General features: G+C 44.2%; 1 protein-coding gene across 2 annotated transcripts in view; it reads right to left on the minus strand.

The window, feature by feature from the left end:
* Window positions 1-25,296, minus strand: part of LOC140478698 (sodium/hydrogen exchanger 9-like) — a 480,261-nt gene that overhangs the window by 344,904 nt on the left and 110,061 nt on the right. For both annotated transcript variants that reach the window (XM_072572000.1, XM_072572001.1), the window contains exon 5: window positions 305-420. In XM_072572000.1, coding sequence (XP_072428101.1) covers window positions 305-420 — 116 coding nt within the window. The remainder of the gene's footprint in view (window positions 1-304; window positions 421-25,296) is intronic.

Raw genomic sequence — 25,296 nt, forward strand, 5'->3', positions numbered from 1 at the left:
TTCCGATGCTGTCTGACCTGATGTGCTTTTCCAGTCTCTCACCTATTGACTCTCGCCTCAATTTGAGAGCGTGGTCTTTGGGAACAACATGCAGGATGAATAAGGGCATGAAGCATGGGTCGGAGGGTTTGGGGAGGGGGGACTTGACCTCTGGTCAGTTACCACTGGTAACGGGATGATGAGATGGCGGGATTAGAATGCCAATCTTCTCCAACAATCGCTGCTGGCAGTGGTGTGGATGACCGACAGCTGTCTGGCAGAGATATGGTTTCCCTTGACCCACAAGCCATCTGTGGTGATTTACCTGGGTCTGTAGCTGAAATCAGAGCTCCGAACAGTAGGCAGTCAGTGAAGTAGAAGTCACGTTTGTTCAGTTGGCCGAGGCTGACCATTGCCGTGACAAAACCGTACATGATGCCCCTGAAAAACACAAAGGGTGGAAGATGTGATTCACGTTATCTTAGTCTTAGTCTACTTGCTTCTTTGAATTTTATTTTATAAGTGGCAGATTCACCCATTTGGCTACAGAAATGCAATGCAAACCCCCACCCCTACCCTCACATCTCTGGGAGGGATAATAGCAATAGGCTACTTTCCCTACCCACGATCAAAACTGTACACAGGACGGGGAGAAAAACTGATCATTTGTAAAATGCAAAAAGGTCCATCCTAAAAGGTTTTAGCATCAATGAGGTAGCTTTGAAATGAACCTGTTGCAACACAGAGTTAGAGGTACACAGCACGGAAACAGGCCCTTCGGCCCAACTCTTCCATGCTGACCGGATTTCCCAAACCAAACGAGTCTAGCTAATTGCATTTGGGCATTTGATTAAGGGATAAATATAAACTGGGCCATTGGAAATAAACCCCCTGATCTTCTTCAGAATAGTGACATGGAGAGGTTTTTTTTAGAACTTGAGAGAGAATAAATAGAGCTAGATTAAAATGCCTTGGAGTTCAGGTTCATAGCTCCTTGAAAGTGGAGTTGCAGTAGGACAGTGAAGGAGGCATTTGGTATGCCTTTCTTTATTGGTCAGAATATTGAGTGCAGGAGTTGGGAGGTCATGTTGCAGCTGTACAGGATATTGGTTAAGCCACTGTTGAAATATTGTGTGCAATTCTGGTCTCCTTCCTATCAGAAAGATGTTGTGAAACTTGAAAGGGTTCAAAAAGATTTACAAGGATGTTGCCAGGGTTGGAGGATTTGAGCTGTAGGGAGAGGTTGAATAGGCTGGGGCTGTTTTCCCTGGAGCGTCAGAGGCTGAGGGGTGACCTTATAAAGATTTATAAAATTACAAGGGGCATGGATAGGATAAATAGACAAAGTCTTTTCCCTGGGGTGGGGGAGTCCAGAACTAGAGGGCATAGGTTTAGTGTGAGAGGGGAAAGATATAAAAGTGACCTAAGGGGCAACTTTTTCATGCAGAGGGTGGTATGTGTTTGGAATGAGCCGCCAGAGGATGTGGTGGGGGCTGGTACAATTACAACATTTAAAAGGCATCGGGATGGTTATATGAATAGGAAGGGTTTGGAGGGTGTTGGGTGCTGGCAGGTGGGACTAGATTGGGTTAGAATATCTGGTCGGCATGGACGGGTTAGACCAAAACGGTCTGTTTCCGTGCTGTACATCTCTATGACTGTATGATTCTGTCCAAAAGACTGAGCCTCTGATAATGTAGCATTCTGTCTGTGCTGTCCTAGAGCAGGACGCTCGTGTTCCGAGGGCAGGATGTGGACCCTCAGCATTCTGAATCAGAGGCAAAGTGGCATCAAATGAACTGCAGCTGACACTGCGCAGAAACAGTGTCGTAGAAAAGCTACACCGTAAAAGGGAACAGTGCAGTGTTCCTCCAATGGGGTCACATAACAGAGCTGCAGCACATCAAGTGATTTGAGAAACGATTTAATGTTTCTTTTAAGTATAGGGACCACTGCTATGTCAGTAAAAATACAAACTGCATTGAGCCACACAGCACAGAAATGTTAAACACGAATCCAAATGGAATTAGAGATACGACAGAGGAGCTACCACCTGGTCAACACGCAAGATCAGCGCGAGGAGAGATAATCCTGATTTCCCATTTTCAGTGTACATCATATCGTGTGCGCGCCAGACACTGGGAGAACTGAGATTGGCTTTGGTGCCTCCAACCCAACTCAGAATCCCGGCATTGTGGTAGGAGGCCTTTCAGCCCATCAAATCCAGAGCAACCCTCTGAAGAGCATCCCACCCTAGTCCTACAGCCCCACATTCTCCTGCTCCTTGGATTCTGCCTGACCTACTATGTTTTTCCAGCACCCGACTCTCAACACTGATCTCCAACTTCTGCAGTCCTCACTTTATCCCACATTTCGCATGGCTAACCCATTGAGCCTGCACTTCCCTGGACACAATGAGCAATTTAACATGGCCAATCCACCTGACCTGGACATCTTTGGATTGTGGGAGAAAACTGGAGCACCCGGAGGAAACCACGCAGACACAGGGAGAATGTGCAAACTCCACACAGATAGTTGCCCAAAGCTGGAATCAAATCCAGGTCCCTGGGGTTGAGAGACAGTAGTGCTAACCACTCAGCCACCCAACAGGAGGATTCTGATAACACTGGGACATGAAAATAGCTCACACGCTGAAGGAATCTGTGCGCTACATCCTGAAGGGGAACAAGTGACTTCAGGTGGGAAGAGGGAAAACAAACATGTCATTGCAAAATTTAAAAAAAAGCCCAGTAAAGAAATACACAGACCAACAGTATTATACTGCAAAGAGACCAATGCATGACTTTTGTCGGCTGCAACAGTAGAAGTAATTCTTAATGGTCCTGTCACTGACCCTAAGCATCAGTGGTACCCAGTTCAGTCATTTTTATTCCATCGAACTGTCACTCAGACATCACTGTGAAGGTAGGACCAAGCACAAACTAATTTAGTTTGGGGTTACGGTCGGCACGGTTAGTCCGAAGGGTCTGTTTCCTTGCTGTATGACTCTATAATGGGCTCAAACGTGCAATGTACAATCAAAGCCAATCAAAATGTCTGACCCTGGCCTTCCCTTACATTCGTTATAAACTCCGTATGCATCACCACTCCCTCTGACTAACAATGGGTGCATCCAAGACAGAAATATTAATGATCGAGAATGCAACAATTTTTCATTGTTACATCTTCTCGCACCAACCTGCCGATATCGATAAGGAAGAGCAGCATTGGCCTCCATCTTTTGTAATGAAATATCAAACCCAATCCCTATTGGCCGGCTGAAATTCAATGGATAAAATCCAAGAGCAGCACTGTCTCCCCGTCAACATGCTGCTTCATCACCAAATCATCTGACAATCCATCCACTCACTACTTGTAGCAGCACATGGGCTGTTCTATCGGCCAACAATACATGGACTACACGTGAAAAGCAGTTCCATGATCATTTGAACCAAAACAATTTTCAGGCATCTGGTAGTAATTAGGCGTTATTTAAATGCAAGATCTCTCTCACGGTCTTTCTGCATAAGCCAAAGCTCAGGTCACATGACAATGAAAAGTTCTCGACTTCAGACTTTCCAGAGTGGGTGGTCGGGGTGGCGTGGGTGGTCGGGAGCTGAAATCCTGGGGCACAGACTCCACAGCAAGGCGGTCATAGAGCCATTTGTATTCATTTGTTGCTAGCATTTACTTCCCATCCCTGGTTGGGTTATAAGAGCTGCAGGATCCCTCTAAAGGCCCCCACTACCCTAGTTCACACCTCCAACCCTGCTGTCCATAAGACCATAAGACACAGGAGCAGAAATTGGGCCATTCAGCCCACTGAGCCAATTCTGCCATTCAATCCTGCCTGATAAGGTTTTCAATCCCATTCTCCTGCTTTCTCCCCATAACTCTTGATCCCTTTGATAATGAAGAACTTCTCTGTCTTAAAGATACTCAATGACGTGGTCTCCACAGCCTTTTGTGGCAATGAATTCCGTAGATTCACCACTCTCTGCCCCAAGAGGTTTCTCCTGATCTCTGAAAGGCCTTCCCTTTACTCTAAGGCTGTGCCCTCAGGTCCTCGTCTCTTGTACCACTCTGTCCAGGTCATTCAGTATTCTCTCAGTTTCAATTAGATCCCCTCCCACCTCATCCTTCTAAACTCCATTGAGTATAGTCTCAGAGTCCTCAAATGTTCCTCATACATTAAAGCTTTTCATTCCTAGGATCATTCACATGACCCTCCTCTGGACCCGCTCCAGGGCTGGTACATCCTTCCTGAAGTATAGGTCCAAACTTGCTCACAATACTCCAAATGAGGCCTGACCAGAGCTTTATAAAGCCTCAGAACTACATCCTTGTTTTTGTATTGTAGTCCTCTCAAGATGAATGACAACATTGTGTTTGCCTTCTTAACCATCAACTCAACCTGCAAGTTTACCTTGGGAGAATCCTGGACTAGAAATCCCAAGTCACTTTGCACTTCAGACTTCTGAATTTTCTCCCGATTTAGAAAACTGCCCGTGCTTCTTTTCTTCCTATCCAAGTGCATGATCTCACAATTTCCCATGTTGTATTTCATCTGCCACTTCTTTGCCCACTTTCCTCATCTGTTTACACCTTTCTGCAGCCTCCCAGCCTCCTCAATACTACTTATCTTTGTATCACCTGCAAACTCAGTGAGGGGTTGCGACAACTTCATGCATTAGAATCAGGTTAGCGTGTGAACAGTGATGGGGAGCACAGTTCCTGAAACAAGAAAACATACTTTACTCTTCCCTTGTGTCCTTCTGACCCCACTCAATGACATTGAAACATTGTGGGAGATCACAAAAACCTAGACTGGGCCTATAAACGGTTGAGTCAAGACAACGGGACATCATTTTCCAGACACAGTCACTGCAGGTTCCCAGATACTCAGCTCACCTCAAATTTCAAGTTAACCCATTCCACGCCAGAAAACAATGACTCAAATAGGTTAAATACTGCTACATTAAAGGGTTAAATAAATAGACGCACAAATTTGATCTGGATTAAATACAAATCCAAGAGGCAATCTTTAACTGGTGAACACAGCTATAAATTATAAACACACTGAACACAACACCGGTAACTACTTCAAACAAGAGGCTTTGCATGATTGAATAGCAATCTCAGAAATTAATAATGGGTGCCCGCTCAACATCAGAGTATCAATCTTGAATTCTACTTTTGCTTTACTGCACACAAACAAATTAATAAAAGCTTTTTAATAAGCTCAAATTTAAAATCACTATCACGTGCAGTGTTGTACAATTTCAGAGAATGCTACATTTTTGTTCTCACAGAATCAATTTCGAATTGAGCTGATGTTTTGTCCTGGTGAACAGGAGTGACATAGCAACCTGGAGCTCATTAGAATTAGAATGAGCTTTATTGTTGCATGTACTCACATGATTACAGGGAAAAGTTTACAAGTCGCCATTTACGGCACCATCTTAAGTATAAATGTACCTAAGTATATAGATTCTCAGGTACAAATTCTTTGGGGGAAAGAAATGTTAAAAATAAAAAATCTTCTTTGTTACTTCTTCAAAAAACTCAATCAAGTTTGTGAGACATGATTTCCCACACACAAAGCCATGTTGACTATCCCTAATCAGTCCTTGCCTTTCCAAATACATGTACATCCTGTCCCTCAGGATTCCCTCCAACAACTTGCCCACTACCGAGGTCAGGCTCACTGGTCTATAGTTCCCTGGCTTGTCCTTACCGCCCTTCTTAAACAGTGGCACCACGTTTGCCAACCTCCAGTCTTCCGGTACCTCACCTGTGACTATCGATGATACAAATATCTCAGCAAGAGGCCCAGCAATCACTTCCCTAGCTTCCCACAGAGTTCTCGGGTACACCTGGTCAGGTCCTGGGGAATTATCCACCTTTAACCGTTTCAAGACATCCAGCACTTCCTCCTCTGTAATATGGACATTTTGCAAGATGTCACCATCTATTTCCCTACAGTCTATATCTTCCATATCCTTTTCCACAGTAAATATTGATGCAAAATATTCATTTAGTATCTCCCCCATTTTCTATGGCTCTACACAAAGGCCACCTTGCTGATCTTTGAGGGGCCCTATTCTCTCCCTAGTTACCCTTTTGTCCTTAATATATTTGTAAAAACTCTTTGGATTCTCCTTAATTCTATTTGCCAAAGCTATCTCATGTGCCCTTTTCCCCCTCCTGAATTCCCTCTTAAGTATACTCCTACTTCCTTTATACTCTTCTAAGGATTCACTCGATCTATCCTGTCTATACCTGACATATGCTTCCTTCTTTTTCTTAACCAAACCCTCAATTTCTTTCGTCATCCAGCATTCCCTGTACCTACCAGCCTTCCCTTTCACCCTGACAGGAATATACTTTCTCTGGACTCTTGTTGTCTCATTTCTGAATGCTTCCCATTTTCCAGCCGCCCCTTTACCTGCGAACATCTGCACCCAATCAGCTTTCAAAAGTTCTTGCCTAATACCATCAAAATTGGCCTTTCTCCAATTTAGAACTTCAACTTTTAGATCTGGTTTATCCTTTTCCATCATTATATTAAATCTAATAGAATTATGGTCACTGGCCCCAAAGTGTTTCCCCACTGACACCTCAGTCACCTGCCCTGCCTTTTTTCCCCCAAGAGTAGGTCAAGTTTTGCACCTTCTCTAGTAGGTACATCCACATACTGAATCAGAAAATTGTCTTGTACACAAATTCCTCTCCATCTAAACCTTTAACACTATAGCAGTCCCAGTCGATGTTTTGAAAGTTAAAATCCCCTACCATAACCATCATATTATTCTTACAGATAGCTGAAACAAGTTTGTTTCTCAATTTCCCTCTGACTATCGTGGGGTCTATGATACAATCCCAATAAGGTGATCATCCCTTTCTTATTTTGCAGTTCCACCCAAATAACTTCCCTGGATGTATTTCCGGGAATATCCTCCCTCAGCACAGCTGTAATGCTATCCCTCATCAAAAATGCCACTCCCCCTCCTCTCTTGCCTCCCTTTCTATCCTTCCTGTAGCATTTGTATCCTGGAACATTAAGCTGCCAGTCCTGCCCATCCCTGAGCCATGTTTCTGTAATTGCTATGATATCCCAGTCCCATGTTTCTAACCATGCCCTGAATTCATCTGCCTTCCCTGTTAGGCCCCTTGCATTGAACTAAATGCAGTTTAATTTATTAGTCCTCCCTTGTCCCTGCCTGCCCTGACTGTTTGACTCACTTCTGTTCTCAACCGTACCCGTCTCAGATCGATCTCTTTCCCCACTATCTCCCTGGATCCCACACCCCCACCTTACTAGTTTAAATTTTCTCAAGCCGTTCGAGCAAGTTTCCCTGCCAGTATATTAGTCCCCTTCCAATTTAGGTGCAATCCGTCCTTCTTGTACAGGTCACTTCGACCCCAAAAGAGATTCCAATGATCCAAAAATGTGAATCCTTCTCCCATACACCAGCTCCTCAGCCATGCATTCATCTGCTCTATCCTCCTATTCCTGCCCTCACTAGCTCGTAGCACTGGGAGTAATTCAGACTTCCCCATTTAGCAAATAGCCTGTGCCTCTATTTTTCTTACAAAGTGCACACCCTCACATTGTCTTCCATCTGTCACTTCCTTGCCCACTACTCCCAGCCTGTCCAAGTCCTTCTGCAGCCTCCCCACTTCCTCAACACTACCTGTGCCTTCACCTTTCTGTGCTATCTATAAACTTAGCAGCAACGCCCTCTGAACCTTTGTCTAGACTGTGACTATTTAATGTGAATAGGTGCAGTCCAATACAGACCCCTGCGGACCTCTACTAGTAACCAGCTGCCATCCTGAAAAAGACCCCACTATGCCCACTCTCTGTCATGGTCCCCTTCTGGGAGAGGGAGGAGGATGAGGAAAAATCTCTTCTCTCAGAGGACAGTGAATCTGTGGAATTCTTTACCCCAGCGGGCATGGGTCATAGAGTCATAGAGATGTACAGCATGGAAACAGACCCTTCGGTCCAACCCATCCATGCCGACCAGATATCCCAACCCAATCTAGTCCCACCTGCCAGCACCCGGCCCATATCCCTCCAAACCCTTCCTATTCATATACCCATCCAGATGCCTTTTAAATATTGCAATTGTACCACCCTCCACCACTTCCTCTGGCAGCTCATTCCATACATGTACCACCCTCTGTGTGAAAACGTTGCCCCTTAGGTCTCTTTTATATCTTTCCCCTAAACCTATGCCCTCTAATTCTGGACTCCGACCCCAGGCAAAATACTTTGTCTATTTACTCTATCCATGTTTTTTTTTTACCCACCCTCCAATAGTGTCAAGAGACCACTGCACAGGCCTCTGACCAACAGACAGAAAGAGTTGGGTAAGTCGGTCAAAAATTTGACAAAGTGTCAAAAATTAGACTTCCGAGAGCTTTTTGGCATGCACCCAGACCTGTCATTCTTGGAATACTGCGTCCAAGATATAGAAAAGATGTCGATGCTTTGGAGAGAGTTCAGAGGAGGTTTACCAGGATGTTGCCTGGACTGGAGGGCTTATCTTATGAAGTGAGGTTGACTGAGCTCGGACTTTTTTCATTGGAGAAAAGGAGGATGAGCGGGGACCTAATTGAGGTATACAAGGTAATGAGAGGCATAGATAGAGTCGATAGCCAGAGACTATTTCCCAGGGCAGAAATGACTAACACGAGGGGTCATAGTTTTAAGCTGGTTGGAGGAAAGTATAGAGGGGATGTCAGAGGTGGGTTCTTTTCACAGAGAGAGCATGGAATGCATTGCCAGTAGCAGTTGTGGAGGCAGGGTCATTGGGGACATTTAAGAGACTACTGGACATGCATATGGTCACAGAAATTTGAGGGTGCATACATGAGGATCAGTGGTTGGCACAACATTGTGGGCTGAAGGGCTTGTCCTGTGCTGTACTGTTCTATGTTCTATGTTCCTCATGATTTTATAAATTTCTATAAATTTCCAATGCTCCAGGGGAAACAGCCCCAGACTATTCAAACTCTCCCTATAGTTCAAACCCTTCAAAATCCTTGTAAATCTTTACTGAACTCTTGCAAGTTTCACAACATCCTTCCTACAGCAAGGAGACCAGAATTGCACACATTATTCCAAAAGTGGCCTAACCAATGTCCTGTACAGCTGCAACATGACCTCCCAACTCCTGTACTCAATACTCTGACCAATAAAGGAAAGCATACCAAACGCCTTCTTCACTGTACTATCAACCTGTGACTCCACTTTCAAGGAGCTATGAACCTGCACTCCAAGGTCTCTTTGCTCAGCAACACTCCCTAGGATCTTACCATTAAGTCCTGCTAAGATTTGCTTTCCCAAAATGCAGCACCTCACATTTATCTGAATTAAACTCCATCTGCCACTTCTCAGCCCATTGGCCCATCTGATCAAGTTCCCTTTGTACTCTGAGGTAACCTTCTTCGCTGTCCACTACGCCTCCAATTTTGGTGTCATCTGCAAACTTACTAACTCTACCTCTTATGCTCACATCTAAATTATTTATATAAATGACAAAAAGTAGAGGACCCAACACCAATCCTTGTGGCACTCCACTGGTTACAGGCCTCCAGTCTGAAAAACAACCCTCCACCACCACCCTCCATCTTCTACCTTTGAGCCAGTTCTGTATCCAAATGGCTAGTTCTCCCTGTATTCCATGAGATCTAACCTTGCTAACCAGTCTCCCATGGGGAACCTTGTTGAATGCCTTACTGAAGTCCATATAGATCACATCCACTACTTTGCCCTCTTCAATCCTCTTTGTTACATCTTCCAAAAACTCAATCCAGCTTGTGAGACATGATTTCCCAGGTCATTAAATATATTCACGATTGAGATAGATTTTTAAATCAGAAATGGAATTAAAAGGTAACAGGGAGAAGACAGGAAGGTGGATTTGAGGATTAGCAGATCAGCCATGATCTCATGGAATAGTGGAGCAGCTGTGATGGGCTGAATGGTCTATTTACGCACAAGTCTGTGGAGTGGGATTTGAAACTTCTGACTTCGATCAGACAGCCCTAGCCCTGAACTGTGGCTGCAGCACACAAGACCTCAAATTGTGACGTGCAAACTCAGTTTCTCCATAGTTACAGCAACTTTCCACAGAAACCTTTGGGAGTAGGGGAAGCTAGCCATGATTTTCTATAAATAGAGAGGGTGTAAAAGCAAGAGACAGATGCCCCTGCCCCGCCCGCCCTTTAAGGGAATTCAAAACAGCAACGATAAAACGCCAGGCTTTGGTCAACTAGCATCTGCCTCGATTCAGAAAACCATCTGAAGCAAAGGAGATGGGAAATACTGAGCGATGGGAAAAGACTGAGTTGCAACATGAAATGAGTGAACCGCACCCCATACCAACACCCTTCCCTTTATAAAAAGGTTTGGAGATGCCGGTGTTGGACTGGGGTGTACAAAGTTAAAAATCGCACAACAGCAGGTTATAGTCCAACAGGTTTTATTGGAAGCACTAGCTTTCGGAACGCTGCTCCTTCACCAGGTGGTTGTGGAGAATAAGATTGTAAGATACAGAATTTATAGCAAAAGTTTACAGTGTGATGTAACTGAAATTATATATTGAAATATACCTGGTTTGTTTGTTAAGTCTCTCATCTGTTAGAATGACCATGTTAGTTTTAACAGCTGAGAGACTTAACAAACAATCAAGGTATTTTTCAATGTATAATTTCAGTTACATCACACTGTAAACTTTTGCTATAAATTCTGTGTCTTACAATCTTATTCTCCACAACCACCTGATGAAAGAGCAACGCTCCAAAAGTGAGTGCTTCCAATTAAACCTGTTGGTCTATAACCTGGTGTCGTGTGATGTGTAACTTTACAAAAGAACATTTGCTGCAGGGAAAACTATACAGGCCACCAGCACCACCTGGTGGCCAGAGTGCTCACAACACAAGTACTTACCAGGAGCTCAACGCATCATAACACAGGCATGGATAGAGCCTGTCGTGAACAGGCCTTCCTTCGTTAGATTATTGTGTAGTACTGACACCAAAACCTGGCTTCCTCAATCTAACGGTGGCTTGGTATTTAACAAACTGTCAGCTCTTCCAAAGCTCCGATTCTGGGACAGCTCCTTTCAGTTGGAAAACTTTGCATGGCCCTGAATTATTTAAGAACGGGAAACTGAGAAATTATAGACCAGAATAAAAGAACAGACTGTGGATGCTGCAAATAATTGGACAATAACTGCTGCCCCAAGCAGCAACTCCCACATCCCACAAAATAATAAAGTCCTGGTTTGACAGTTTGTACATTTTATTTTGGCCATTTGTTCCCTGGGCTGGTCAGTCACTGATTTTCCTGCTCCTCGGATGCTGCCTGACCTTCAGCAGCCTGAACCCCCAGCCAGCACCCCCCACCCCTCCCCCAACTTCCCATCTACATCAGTGACCGAGATTCCGAGGCTCAGTCTGCAAATGATGCCAAACAAGATAATGTCATTCCCTACACAGTGTGGCTGTTATTTACAGCAAATATCAGAGTAAAACACTCGGGGAAAATGCACTGAGTGTGAATTAATGACCTATGGAACCCCCAGAGCTTTGAAAGTAACCAGGAATCTCAGCCCTTTACTGTGAGAGAAATCTAAAGCTGCTCGGAGGGCCGTAAGGAGCTGTGGGAGAACCAGTGATCCTATAAGATACCATATTAATGCACTTCTTATTGCTGTGTGTATAGCAGCTTCTAAGAATGGTTCCAAGGGTGAGCAACTTTTGTGATGAGGATACATTGAAGAAATTGGGAGACAGCAGCTAAAAAGGAGATTTGATAGAGGTTTTCAAAATCCTGAAAGACTCGATAGAATGAAACTGTTCCTGCTTTGAGAAGAAACATGAACAATGCAGCATGTATTTAATGTGACTTGCAAATGAAACAAGAAGGGTGAAGAAACTTTTTTCTGCTGCCTGGAAACATGAGATATTGCATAGGGCTTTGGATGGTCAACTGGATAGATATAATGTCGAGAGTGTGGTGCTGGAAAAACACAGCAGGTCAGACAGCATCCAAGGACCAGGAAAATCAACATTTCAGGGAAAAAACCCTTCATCAGGAACTTCTTCATTTCCTGATGAAGGGCTTTTGCCCGAAATGTTGAGTCTCCTGCTCCTCAGACGCTGCCTGACCTGCTGTGCTTTTCCAGCACCACACTCTCGACACTTTTGCCTGGATAGAGTTAATGTCAGAAGTCACACAACACTAAATTATAGTCCAACATGTTTATTTGATAGTGACATCACCTGACACTCATAGGATGGGCAAGTAGATGTACGATGACCCGAATGGCCGCCTTCTGTACTGTAATGATCCTGAGATTCTGCCATCGCTTTCTGAAAGCATTGGAACATTCATGCAGTACCTTCAATAACCAAGAGATGGCAGCTCTAAACTGGGATCAGCTTGCAGTGCACAGCAAAGAGCTCCATCCTTCCATATCACAAAACTGGCAGAAGGAACATTAAAGTCAAAAGCAACGCTCTTAACAGAGAAGTTGGAAACTTAGCCCTTCCTTTGCAGCAGCGGGGAAAGCTACATAATGTAGACTGTGGGGGCAGTACACAGGGGCAGAGGGATCCTACCCACCCTTGCATTACATGAGGTGGTTTACAGCTTTGATATTCCCAGCAGTTGAATCCACTGTGTAATGAAAACCATCACCATTGTACATGCTCATAGAGCAAGGTACTTATCCACTACATACAACATTGTTATGTAGCTTTGTGACGGCTGATTATTTGTTGGGGGCTGGTTTCGTTCAGTTGGCTGGACAACTGGTCTGAGAGACAAAGTCACACCAACATGGGTTCAGTTCCTGCACTGGCTAAGCATACTGCAAAACGTCCATTCTTCTTATAACCTCACCTGAGACAGGGTGATCCTCAGGTGAAACTAGCTGTCTCTCTCTCTTTCTATAATATGAATAGAAAGCAGCAGGAGGCCATTCAGCCCCTTGAGCTGGTCATGCCTGAACTCATCTCAGCCTCAACTAGGCTTGTGTGCTCGCTTTCCATAAGCCAGTCACCTGTTGGGAATTAAAAGCCTGTCTGTCGCCTCAAATTTACTCAATGTCTCAGCATCCACAGACTCACAACCATTTCAGAGAAGTATTCGCTCATCTCTCTTTGAAATCTGCTGCACCTTACCCTAAAACGATGATCTCTCATACTAGGTTGTCACACAAGGAAACATTATCATGACGTCTACTTTGCCAACCCCCTTCAGCATCTTAGATCCCTCAATGGGATCCCCTCTCATTCTCCTAACCCCCAGAAAGGGTATTGCCAAACCGCTCCAGCTCTCTATGTAACACAAACCCTTCACGAGAGCTACAGCCTATGGTCCTCTGGGCCTGGTGTCAGGATCTCTGAAGCTTGTTTTAAACAAGTTTTCTGTTAAGAAACCCTGGAGGTGGATTGCTCAGTGCTTTTGAAAGAAGAATAGAATAAAGAATTGAGATTGCTGCTTTGCAACAAGGTGTCCTACAGCAGAGGAAGGCAGAGACAGCAAGAGCTTTCTCTTTAAACAGAACCATCCAGAAAGATCCAATGAGTGTGAACGTTTCTTTCAGTGAGCAGAAGCCTGCAAGATCCACACTGTAGTTTAGCAATCTCCAGAACAGTCCAGGCAGGAAAAAAAGAGTCGTCAAAAGCCTCAGAAAACCAATAGCTATGGAGGAGCAGCAGCTGGAATCCACATTAAGAAATAAGTGAACTGTGGCTGCAGTCATGATTTGGAGGTGCCAGTATTGGACTGGGCTGGACAAAGTTAAAAATGGAGGGCCTATGCCCGAAACGTCAATTCCCCTGCTCCTCGGATGCTGCCTGACCTGCTGTGCTTTTCCAGCACCACACTCTCGATCACGACTGAACAACAGATTGGAAAGTGTACCCATTTGGAAGTAAATGGGCTTATCAGTGATAGGCAACATGGTTTTGTGCAGGGAAGGTCATGTCTTACAAACCCAATAGATTTCTTTGAAGAGGTGACAAAGTTGATTGATGAGGGAAGGGATGTAGATGTCATATACAAGGACTTTTGTAAGGCATTTGATAAGGTTTCCCCTTAATAGGCTACTGGAGAAGGTAAAGTCACATGCAATCCAGGGTGTTCTAGCTAGATGGATAGAGAACTGGTTGGGCAACAAGAGACAGAGAGTAGTAGTGGAAGGGAGCTTCTCAAAGCGGAGTCCTGTGACCAGTAATGTCCCACAGGGATTTGCGCTGGAACCGCTGCTGTTTGTGATATACACAAATGATTTGGAGGAAGGTGCAAGTTGCCTCATTAGCAAGTTTGCAGATGACACTAAGATTGGTGGAGTAGCAAATAGTGAAGGGAACTGTCAGAGAATACAGCAGAATATAGATAGATTGGAGAGTTGGGCAGAAAAATGGCAGATGGAGTTCAATCTAGACAAATGCAAGATGATGCATTTTGGAAGATCCAATTCAATCGCCAACTGTACAGTAAATGGAAAAGTCCTGGGAAAATTGACATACAGAGAGATCTGGGTGTTCAGATCCATTGTTCCTGGAAGGTGGCAACAGAGGTCAGTAGAGTGATCAAGGCGGCATATGGCATCCTTTCTTTCATCGGACAGGGTATTGAGTACAAGAGTTGGCAGGTCACATTACATATGTATAAAACTTTGGTTTGGCCACATCTGGAATACTGCGTACAGTTCTGGTCACCACATTACCAAAAGGATGTGGATGCTTTGGAGGGTGCAGAGGAGGTTCACCAGGATGTTGCCTGGTATGGAGAGTGCTAGCTATGAGGAGAGGTTGAGTAAATTAGGATTATTTTCATTGAGGTTGAAGGGGGACCTGATTGAGGCCTACAAAATCATGAGGTATAGACAGAGTGGATAGCAAGAAGCTTTTTTTTCCCCCAGAGTGGAGGACTCAATTACTAGGGGTCACGAGTTCAAAGTGAGAGGGGAGAAGTTTAGGGGAGAAAATGCATGGAAAGTTCTTTATGCAGAGGGTGGTGGGTACCTGGAACGCATTGTTAGTGGAAGTGGTAGGGGCGGGAATGATAGTGTCATTTAAAATGTATCTAGACAGATACATGAATGGGCAGGGAGCAGAGGGATACAGATCCTTAGAAAATAGGCGACAGGCTTAGATAGAGGACCTGGATCGGCACAGGCTTGGAGGGCCGAATGGCCTGTTCCTGTACTGTAATTGTCTTTGTTCTTTATTCTAAGGTGATCCTTCATTGAGATTAGAGTATCTGTAAGATTGCTGATGAGTGTAAAAGCATTGAATCTTTATTTATGATATTATTACTGAGACCATCTTAACTAGATCTTGAGCGTTAAAAATGCTTGCTTTTTTCCCCCTCCGTCTGTTTCTACTAGAGTTTTTTTTTGTCAGAAATACATCAGTCTCTTTGTGTGAATATGCTCACTGACCAATCACAGGAATTAAACTGCAAAATAAAAATTATGATCTACCAAATCAGGTTTCACCCTGGGGTCTAAGTTTCCCCATATTACCAATAACCAGGATAAAGAGCATCAGCAGGTGGAGAGATTTCAGAAATCCTGTTAGCTAAAGGAATGAAACTGGGATTAAAAACCATGTTGAAAAATCTCAAGAGATCTGTGGAGATGCAACTGAAGGTTCAGAACATGAACTCAGTGTCTCTCTTTAGATGGCGTTAAGTCAGAACAAAAAAGGTTATCTACAACAGTGACCCCAGCAACATTCATTTATCATCTCAATCTTTATTTACGATTGTGAATCAGTTCTGTTCCCCAGAAGCCCTTCAGAGATCAGTGAGTCTGTACAATTCCTGTTACCTTCCTTCAAAGTTTTTCCTTGCGAGATCTCTTTAATGAGAAATTGGGAAAACAGCATTAGCTGATGTTAAATTTTCCCAAAAATCTAACGTCAATACACCATTGATTAGCATGCAGAGAGGTTCCTGGTTTTTAATTTAAGTTTACAACAGTGAAAAATGGTCCTGAGGCTGTTCAGAAAGTAACTGACATAAATTTGTTAAAATGGTTTTATTTTCTCATGGACTATCGCCATTGGTGGAGAGGCCAAGGTTTGTTGCTCATCTTTAACTGTGGCTATTTCGGAGAACAATTAAGAATCAACCAAGGGTGTTAAATTTGAATGAGGGAAAATATGAAAGGATGAGACAGAATCTGGCTGAGGTGGATTAAGAAAACACATTAAAAACCAAGACTGTAGGTATAGGGAGAGGCTGAACAGGCTGGGGCGGTTTTCCCTGGAGCGTCGGAGGCTGAGGGGTGACCTTATAGAGGTTTATAAAATTATCAGGGGCATGGATAGGATAAATAAACAAAGTCTTTTCCCTGGGGTCGGGGAGTCCAGAACTAGAGGGCATAGGTTTAGGGTGAGAGGGGAAAGATATAAAAGAGACCTAAGTGGCAAACGTTTTCATGCAGAGGGTGGTACGTGTATGGAATGAGCTGCCAGAGGATGTGGTGGAGGCTGGTACAATTGCAACATTTAAGAGGCATTTGGATGGGTCTATGAATAGGAAGGGTTTGGAGGGATATGGGCCGGGTGCTGGTAGGTAGGACTAGATTGGGTTGGGATATCTGGTTGGACCGAAGGGTCTGTTTCCATGCTGTACATCTCTATGACTCTATGCAGAGAGACAATGAATTGTCATTAACAAATAATTACATGACTTCCAACAACCATACCATGTTGCCAGACCTGCTGAGTTTCTCCAGCACTTTGTTTTTATTTCAGATTTCCAGCATCTGGAAATGATGACGCTTTCATTTGAAACACCTGCTACTACCAGCAGCTTGGAAAAGTGTCCTTTCCATTAATTACAGACATATGATTGAGATCCATTAAACTAAGAGATGAATAATACTCTGCTCCCTCTAGCAACGCAAACACTAACTACATACCTCCCATGTGGAGAGACGTCAGAGATATTATTTCAGATCCAGAACAGTTCTGAGGAAGGGTCACCGGACCCAAAACGTTATCTCTGATTTCTCTCCAAGGATGCTGCCAGACCTGCTGAGCTTTTCCAGTAATTTCTGTTTTGGTTCCTGAGTTTTTGCAGCTTTTTCAGTTTTTAATCGAAGATCTCACTGGCTGGACTGCGAGTCGATCTGATCTAAATTCCTTTCATCCTTGTTTTATCCCACGGTTGTTAATGTTTCCACAAAGTCTTGAGCAGTGGAGTATTACAGCTCAGGGGGGCACAGAGACTGGGCAGGAGGCTGGCGTTTGGTGGTGGAATCCAGTGGACGAGAGGTCAGGTTCTGATGTCCAGCTTGGCATAATGCTGCCAACTGTTCTGGATGGGCAATGAGTGGGGGACGAGCACTTCAAGGACAGAGTGAAACCAAACATCCTCACGGACGTGCTGGCAGTCAATTATACAGACAGTCTTGGAAAATGTCAGCTGCTGGTCTGTCCTCTCACTCAGAGAGATCATCTGGACAGGGAGAATGAAAAAGGATGAGGAGAGAGATAGTTGGTTGTTTTTGATTGGTCTAGACTTGACCAGAATTTTCCATATTAACAAGATCAAGGAGATTAAAACCAGCTGGAAACTCAGTGCCCATTTCCTTTGATAGTTTTCTTAAGCCAGAACAAAAAGGTTATCTACATCAGTGACCCCAGTATCATACATTTACCATCTCAATCTTTATTTACAATCGTGAACCAGTTCTGTTCCCTCAAAGTCCTTCAGAGCTCACTGACTCAGCACAATTGGAAGCACTTTTATTGGAAGCTTTTCCTTGCTTTGAGGTTCATCCCGAACAGCACCGTGACACGGGACTCCGTGCTCTACGGTCTGTTCCCCGGGACGCACACGAAGACGAACATCAACTGCGCCTGGAGGATCATCAACTCGGTGAAGGACACTCTCTGGGCAGTCCGAAACCTGTTGATCTTCCAGCTGAAGGAGTTGACCCCGACTGAGTGTTGCAGACTGGCACATTCCAAGGTCCGGGACTACGTGTTGAGGGACGCGCTGAAGCTTGGGGCAACTGCCGCCAAGGCGCGGTGGGGAAAGACCACCGTGTAACATCTGCCTGCCTAAGAAGAACAGGGGGCCTGCGCAGTCATTTGGGCTCTGCTGGCGCCTCAGCTAAATATATGGATATATGATTGATAAATGTACAGACCTGTATATATAAATGATAAATTCTGATCGCTGTATGCAAATGTTTACGTATGTATGACATGACCAACTGTACAGACCAAATTATTTTATGAATCAAGTATATTTTTGAAATTAAAAAAATCTTTTGTTTTAAAAACAAAGAGAAATACGGAAAACAACTGTATTAATGAGCAGTAAACTTTCCCAAGAATCCAATATCAAGAAACCACTGTTCAATGTGGAGCAAAATTCCTGGTTTCCAATATAAATTTACAAACAGTGAATGATGGTTCGGACTCTGTTTGGAAAGTGCGTGACAAAGTTTTTTTTGAGTCCTACGGCACAGAAACCATACTGGTCCATGCCGACCAAAAGGTCTGTCCACACTAACCCCACTTACCTGCACTTGGCCCATATCCTTCTAAACCTTTCCTATCCATGTTTTTGTCCAAAATTCAAAACATGTTTTTATTTTCTCATGGAATGCAGCCATTGGTGGCAAGGATCCCTATAGTGTGGGAGCAGGCCCTTCGGCCCATCAGTCCACATCAACCGCCTGAAGAGCATGCCTCCCAGGCCCACTTCCCTATGCTATCCCTGTAACCCCACATTTCCCCTGGCTAATTCACCAAACCTACACATCCCTAGACACTGTGGGCAATTTAACATGTCCAATTCATCTAACCTTTACATCTTTGAACTGTGGAGCAAACCCATGCAGACATGGGGAAAATATGCAAGCTCCATTAAGACAGTTGCCTGACGTTGGAATTGAACCTAGGTCCCTGGCACTGTGAGGCAGCAGTGCTAAACATTGAGCCACTGTGCTTGCCTGGAGCAGAGTGGCTCGTTCGGCCATTTCAGAGAGCAATTATGAATCAACCAAATGTATTAAATTTGAATGAGGGAAATGATGAAAGGATGAGGCAGAAACTGACTGAGATGATTAAGAAAATACTTTAAAATCCTAGACTGTACAGAGGCAATGGATGGTCACTAACAAATAATTACATGCCTTCAACAACTACACATTCCTTCGAGGTGAAAAACCTCAAACCTACCCATTCAGCCATGGCTAATAAAGTTTGTTTAGGATTGCGTAAGATGAAAAGGAAGAACTGCCCAAAATAAATGACAGCCTAATATCGGAGGAGTGGGAGATTTTTAGAATACAACACAAAAGGATAAAGCAAAAGGAGTCTAGAATATGAACGCAATTGAGCAAAACCAAAAGCTTCCACAGCGATGTCAGGAGGAAACTTTGGCCGAAACGAATGTGGGTCCATTACAGGAACAAATTACTGCAGAGGCTGGAATCTGAACTGAAAACAACAAATGCTAGTGATCACAGCGGGTCAGGCAGCATCCGAGAGAGAGAGAGCAAGCTAACGTTTGGAGACGAGACGACTCTTCATCACAGTGTGGGCTCATTACAGGTGGAGGCTGGATATAAAAGATGTGAAAATAGATGCTTGAATGGTCAGGATTGGATTGGGAGTAGTCGGCATGGATTTGCAGATGGAAAATCATGTACACCAAACTTGGAGCGTTTTCAACACATTACCAACAAAATTGATGGGTGTATTTGCCTTCAATTTTCAGAAGGTTTTTGAATAAAATCCATGACAGGATGCTGTTTGGAAGCATTCATGCACATATAATTGACAATAATGTCCTGTCGTGGACCAATGGTTAGCTGGCAGATGGAAAATGGAAGGTAGGAATAAATGGACCATTCTAATGCAGTACCACAGAATTGGTGCTTGGACCCCAGCTCTTCATTATACACACACCCACACCACACACGAACGAAACAATAAGTATCTATCTATGATTTGGAGGCAGGGATTAAATTAAATAATTCCAAATTTGTCACTGATGTAAAGCTCAGTGAGGATGTTTATTGTAAGAAAGGTATAAAGCAGTTTCAGGCTGATTTGGAAAGGTGTGGCGTCTGATGAGTTGGAGTTATGTACTGAGATACAGTGGAGAGTGTTGTTTTGGAAGGGCTATACATGGCAGGTCAAATGTAATATGAAAGAATATGAAGTTATTCACTACATTGGTTATAGAAGATATAGAATGTAAGGAAATAGATGGTGACACCTTGAAAAATGTCCATATTACAGAGGAGGAAGTGCTGGATGTCTTGAAATGACTAAAAGTAGATAAGTCCCCAGGACCTGACCAGGTGTACCAGAGAACTCTGTGGGAAGCTAGGGAAGTGATTGCTGGGCCTCTTACTGAAATATTTGTATCATCGATAGTCACAGGTGAAGTGCCGGAAGACTGGAGGTTGGCTAACGTGGTGCCACAGTTTAGGAAAGGTGGTAAGGACAAGCCAGGGAACTATAGACCGGTGAGCCTGACCTCAGTGGTGGGCAAGTTGTTGGAGGGAATCCTGAGGGACAGGATGTACATGTATTTGGAAAGGCAAGGACTGATTAGGGATAGTCAATATGGCTTTGTGCGTGGGAAATCATGTCTCACAAACTTGATGGAATGTTTTGAAGTAACAAAGAGGATTAATGAGGGCAGAGGATTTCAGTAAGGGGTTCGACAAGGTTCCCCATGGGAGACTGATTAGCAAGGTTAGATCTCATGGAATACAGGGAGAACTAGCCATTTAGATATAGAACTGGCTCAAAGGTAGAAGACAGAGGGTGGTGGTGGAGGGTTGTTTTTCAGACTGGAGGTCTGTGACCAGTTGAGTGCCACAAGGATTGGTGCTGGGACCACTACTTTTTGTCATTTACATAAATGATTTGGATGTGAGCATAAGAGGTACAGTTAGTAAGTTTGCAGGTGACACCAAAATTGGAGGTGTAGTGGACAGCAAAGAGGGTTACCTCAGATTACAACAGGATCTGGACCAGATGGGGCAATGGGCTGAGAAGTAGCAGTTGGAGTTTAATTCAGATAAATGCGAGGTGCTGCATTTTGGGAAAGCAAATCTTAGCAGGACTTATACACTTAATGATAAGGTCCTAGGGAGGGCTGCTAAACAAAAAGACCTTGGAGTGCAGGTTAATAGCTCCTTGAAAGTAGAGTCGCAGGTAGATAGGATAGTGAAGGCGGCATTTGGTATGCTTTCCTTTATTGGTCAGAGTATTGAGTACAGGAGTTGGGAGGTCATGTTGCAGCTGTACAGGACATTGGTTAGGCCACTGTTGGAATATTGCGTACAATTCTGGTCTCCTTCCTATTGGAAAGAAGTTGTGAAACTTGAAAGGGTTCAGAAAAGACTTACAAGGATGTTGCCAGGGTTGGAGGATTTGAGCTGTAGGGAGAGGCTGAATAGGCTGGGGCTGTTTTCCCTGGAGCGTTGGAGGCTGAGGGGTGACCTTATAGAGGTTTACAACATTATGAGGGACATGGATAGGGTAAATAGGCAAAGTCTTTTCCCTGGGATCGGGGAGTCCAGAACTAGAGGACATAGGTTTAGGGTGAGAGGGGAAAGATATAAAAGAGACCTAAGGGGCAACTTTTTCCACACAGAGGGTGGTACGTGTATGGAATGATCTGCCAGGGGAAGTGGTGGAGGCTGGTACAATTGCAACATTTAAGAGGCATTTGGATGGGTATATGAATAGGAAGGGGTTGGAGGGATATGGGCCGGGCGCTGGCAGGTGGGACTAGATTGGGTTGGGATATCTGGTCAGCATAGACGGGTAGGACCAAAGAGTCTGTTTCTATGCTGTACATCTCTATGACATTGGGAGGAACAGATTTGCAGAGTAGTTCTTAAATGGGAAGAGGTTGGAAAGTGTGGATTTACAAAGGGCCCCAGATGTCTGTGTCAGTAAGTCACTGAAAGTGAACCTGCATGTGCAGCAAGTTGTAATAAAAGCCAATCAAATGTTCGCCTTTATTGCAAGACAATGAGGATAGGAGTCATGAAACCTTGCTTCAATAACATAGGAGCTTGGTTAGACCCCACTGAGAATACTGGGTACAGTTTTGCTCTCCATCTCAGGAAGGACACGATTGCCACAGAGAGAGTGCAAAGGTTCACCGGATGTGTACCTGGGATGGTGGTGCTGTCCCATCAAGAGACACTGATCAAACTGGGCCAGGATTCTCGAGAACTGCAAATGAGAGATGACCCCATCAAAACTTAATTAAAGGGAAAGCCAGTGTAGATGCAGGTGAAATATTTTCCCTGGATGGGGAAATCTGGAACCAGGGGCACAAGTTAAAAATAAAAGGAATTGTGGGTGGCACGGTGGTTAGCACTGCTGCCTCACAGCGCCAGAGACCCGGGTTCAATACCCGCCTCAGGCGACTGTCTGTGTGGAGTTTGCACATTCTCCCCATGTCTGCGTGGGTTTCCTCCGGGTGCTCTGGTTTCCTCCCACAGTCCAAAAACGTGCAGCTCAGGTGAATTGGCCATGCTAAATTGCCCGTAGTGTTAGGTGAAGGGGTAAATGTAGGGGAATGGGTCTGGTTGGGTTGCGCTTTGGGCGGGTCGGTGTGGATTTGTTGGGTCGAAGGGCCTGTTTCCACACTAACTAATCTAATGACCTCACTCTCAGAGTCCCTGCAGTGTGGAAGTAGGCCATTCGGAGCATCAAATTCACACCAAGCCTCAGAAAAGCATCTAACCCAGAACCCAGCTCCACCATCCCCTCCCCGCCCCCCCCCCCCCCTCCCCCCCACCCCCGCTCCCCCCTCCCAATCCCTGTAACCCTGCACTCCACATGGCTAATTCACCCAGCCTGCACATCCCTGGACACAACGCTAATTTAGCACGGCCAATCCACCTCATCTGCACATCTTGAGACTGCGGGAGGAAACCCACAGAGAGACAGGGAGAATTTGCAAACTCCACAAAGACAGTCACCTGACGGTAGAATTGATCTGGGTGCTGTGAGGCAGCAGTGCTAACCACTGAGCCACCATGTCTTTGAGCATTTTGTTTTATCTAGAGAGTTGTAAACCTTTGGAATTCTCTTCTGTGGTGCACTGTGGAAGCTCAGTCTTTGAGGTTGTTGAAGGTAGACAATGATACATTTCTGATTACGAGTGGAGTATAAGATTATGGGATGATGTGAGTAAAGGGCATTGGAGTGTTTAATAAGTCATGATCATATTGAACAAAGAGGCAGCAACAGAATCCCGAAATACAGTTCTCACAAGAGCCCTCTTATACACAATTCTTACACAGATTCAAATTCCATTACTAGGGTGCGACATTGTGTACTACAGATAAAATAAAGGAGAAAGGTTTAAAGGGCTTCTGTACTGGGAGACAGGAAATGGTTAAAATGTGCTAAGAGCTGGTTGCTACTTCAGATAGGATTAAAAGTGACTATCCGGTCTGCTTGCATAATTAAAAGACAAAAGGACTAATGCCTATTAAGTTAGTAAATGTTAAAAAACTAGGCTTATATGCTCTAAATAAATTAGAAATTGTACCTGTACTTAATAAAATAAAGGATATTAAACCAATTACTGGGTTGTGAGATTTGTTTACTATTTGCCAGTAGGGGTTTCAACCATTCATGCAATTCCATGGAAGCACTGTGTTGTCAGTTTCTTAGAGGGATAATGGCTTAAAGGTATTTATTTGGTTTACTAATTGGGGAATCTATTCATGCCCAGGAGATGGTTGGTAAGGGCTGATTAATATTTCGTGGAGACTTGAAGGGGATGGTATTGTTCTGTACGCTACACTTATTCAGAGATAAACACTGCTCCTAACAAGGGCTGACAAGGTGTGAAAATGCAGTAATGGGTTTCAAAAGGGTAGTTTTAAATTTGGATCACAAAATATATTGCAGTACCATGGTTTTATGAATGAATGAAAGAAAGAAATCATGTGATTGTAAAAAGCGGGTTAGCAAAGGGTTCCGATGTTATTGAATATAGCGAGCTGGTGGGTGAGTTAATAAGGATAAGCTATAACACAATATCTCATAACACAACATAGAACAATACAGCACAGCGCAGACCCTTCGGCCCTCAATGTTGTGCCGACATGTGAAACCAATCTGAAACCCATCTAACTTACACTATTCCATTTTCATCTACATGTCTATCCAATGACCATTTAAATGCCCTTAAAGTTGGCGAGTCTACAACTGTCACAGGCAGTGTGTTCCACACAACTACTATTCTCCAAGTAAACAAACTACCTGTGACATCTGTCCTATACCTAATCGCCCCTCAATTTAAAACTATGTCCCCTCGTGCTAGCCATCAGTATCTGAGGAAAAAAGCTCTCACTGTCCACCCTATCTAACCCTCTGATTATCTTACATGTCTCGACTAAGTCACCTCTCAACCTTCTTCTCCCTAACAAAAACAGCCTCAAACCCTCAGCCTTTCCTCAGAAGACCGTCCCTCCATACCAGGCAACATTCGAGTAAATCCCCTCTGAACCCTTTCCAAAACTTCCACATCCTTCCCATAATGCAGTAACCAGAACTGTGCACAAACTAAGTGCAGCCGCACCAGAGTTTTGTACAGCTGCAACACAACCTCATGGCTCCGAAACTCAATCCCTTTACCCATAAAAGCTAACACACCGTATGCCTTCTTAACAACCCTATCAACCTGGGTGGCAACTTTCAGGGATCTATGCACATGGACATGGACATCTCTCTGCTCATCTACACTGCCAAGAATCTTACCATTAGCCCTGTGCTCTTTATTCCTGTTGCTCCTTCCAAAGTGAATAACCTCACACTTTTAAGCATTAAACTCCATTTGCCACTTCTCGCCCAGCAATTCAACTTATCTATGTCCCTCTGAAACCTGCAACATCCTTCAGAACTATTCACAACTCCAGTGACCTTAGTGTCATCCACAAATTTACTAACCCATCCTTCTAAGCTCTCATCCAGATCATATATGAAAATGACAAACAACAGTGACCCCAAAACAGTGCACCACTAGGAACTGAGCTCCAGGATGAACATTTCCCATCAACCACCATCCTCCGTCTTCTTTCAGCTAGCCAATTCCTGATCCAAGCCACAAAAACACACCCAATCCCAAGCCTCCGTAATTTGGGCAATAGCCTACAGTGGTGAACCTTATCTAACCCCGCACTGAAATCTATATATACCACACCAACCGCTTCCACTCATCCACCTGTTTTGTCACCTTCTCAAAGGCAGCTCAGTGGTTAGCACTGC

This window comes from Chiloscyllium punctatum, chromosome 6 (genome assembly GCF_047496795.1).
Source record: "Chiloscyllium punctatum isolate Juve2018m chromosome 6, sChiPun1.3, whole genome shotgun sequence".
Taxonomy (NCBI): Eukaryota; Metazoa; Chordata; class Chondrichthyes; order Orectolobiformes; family Hemiscylliidae; genus Chiloscyllium; species Chiloscyllium punctatum.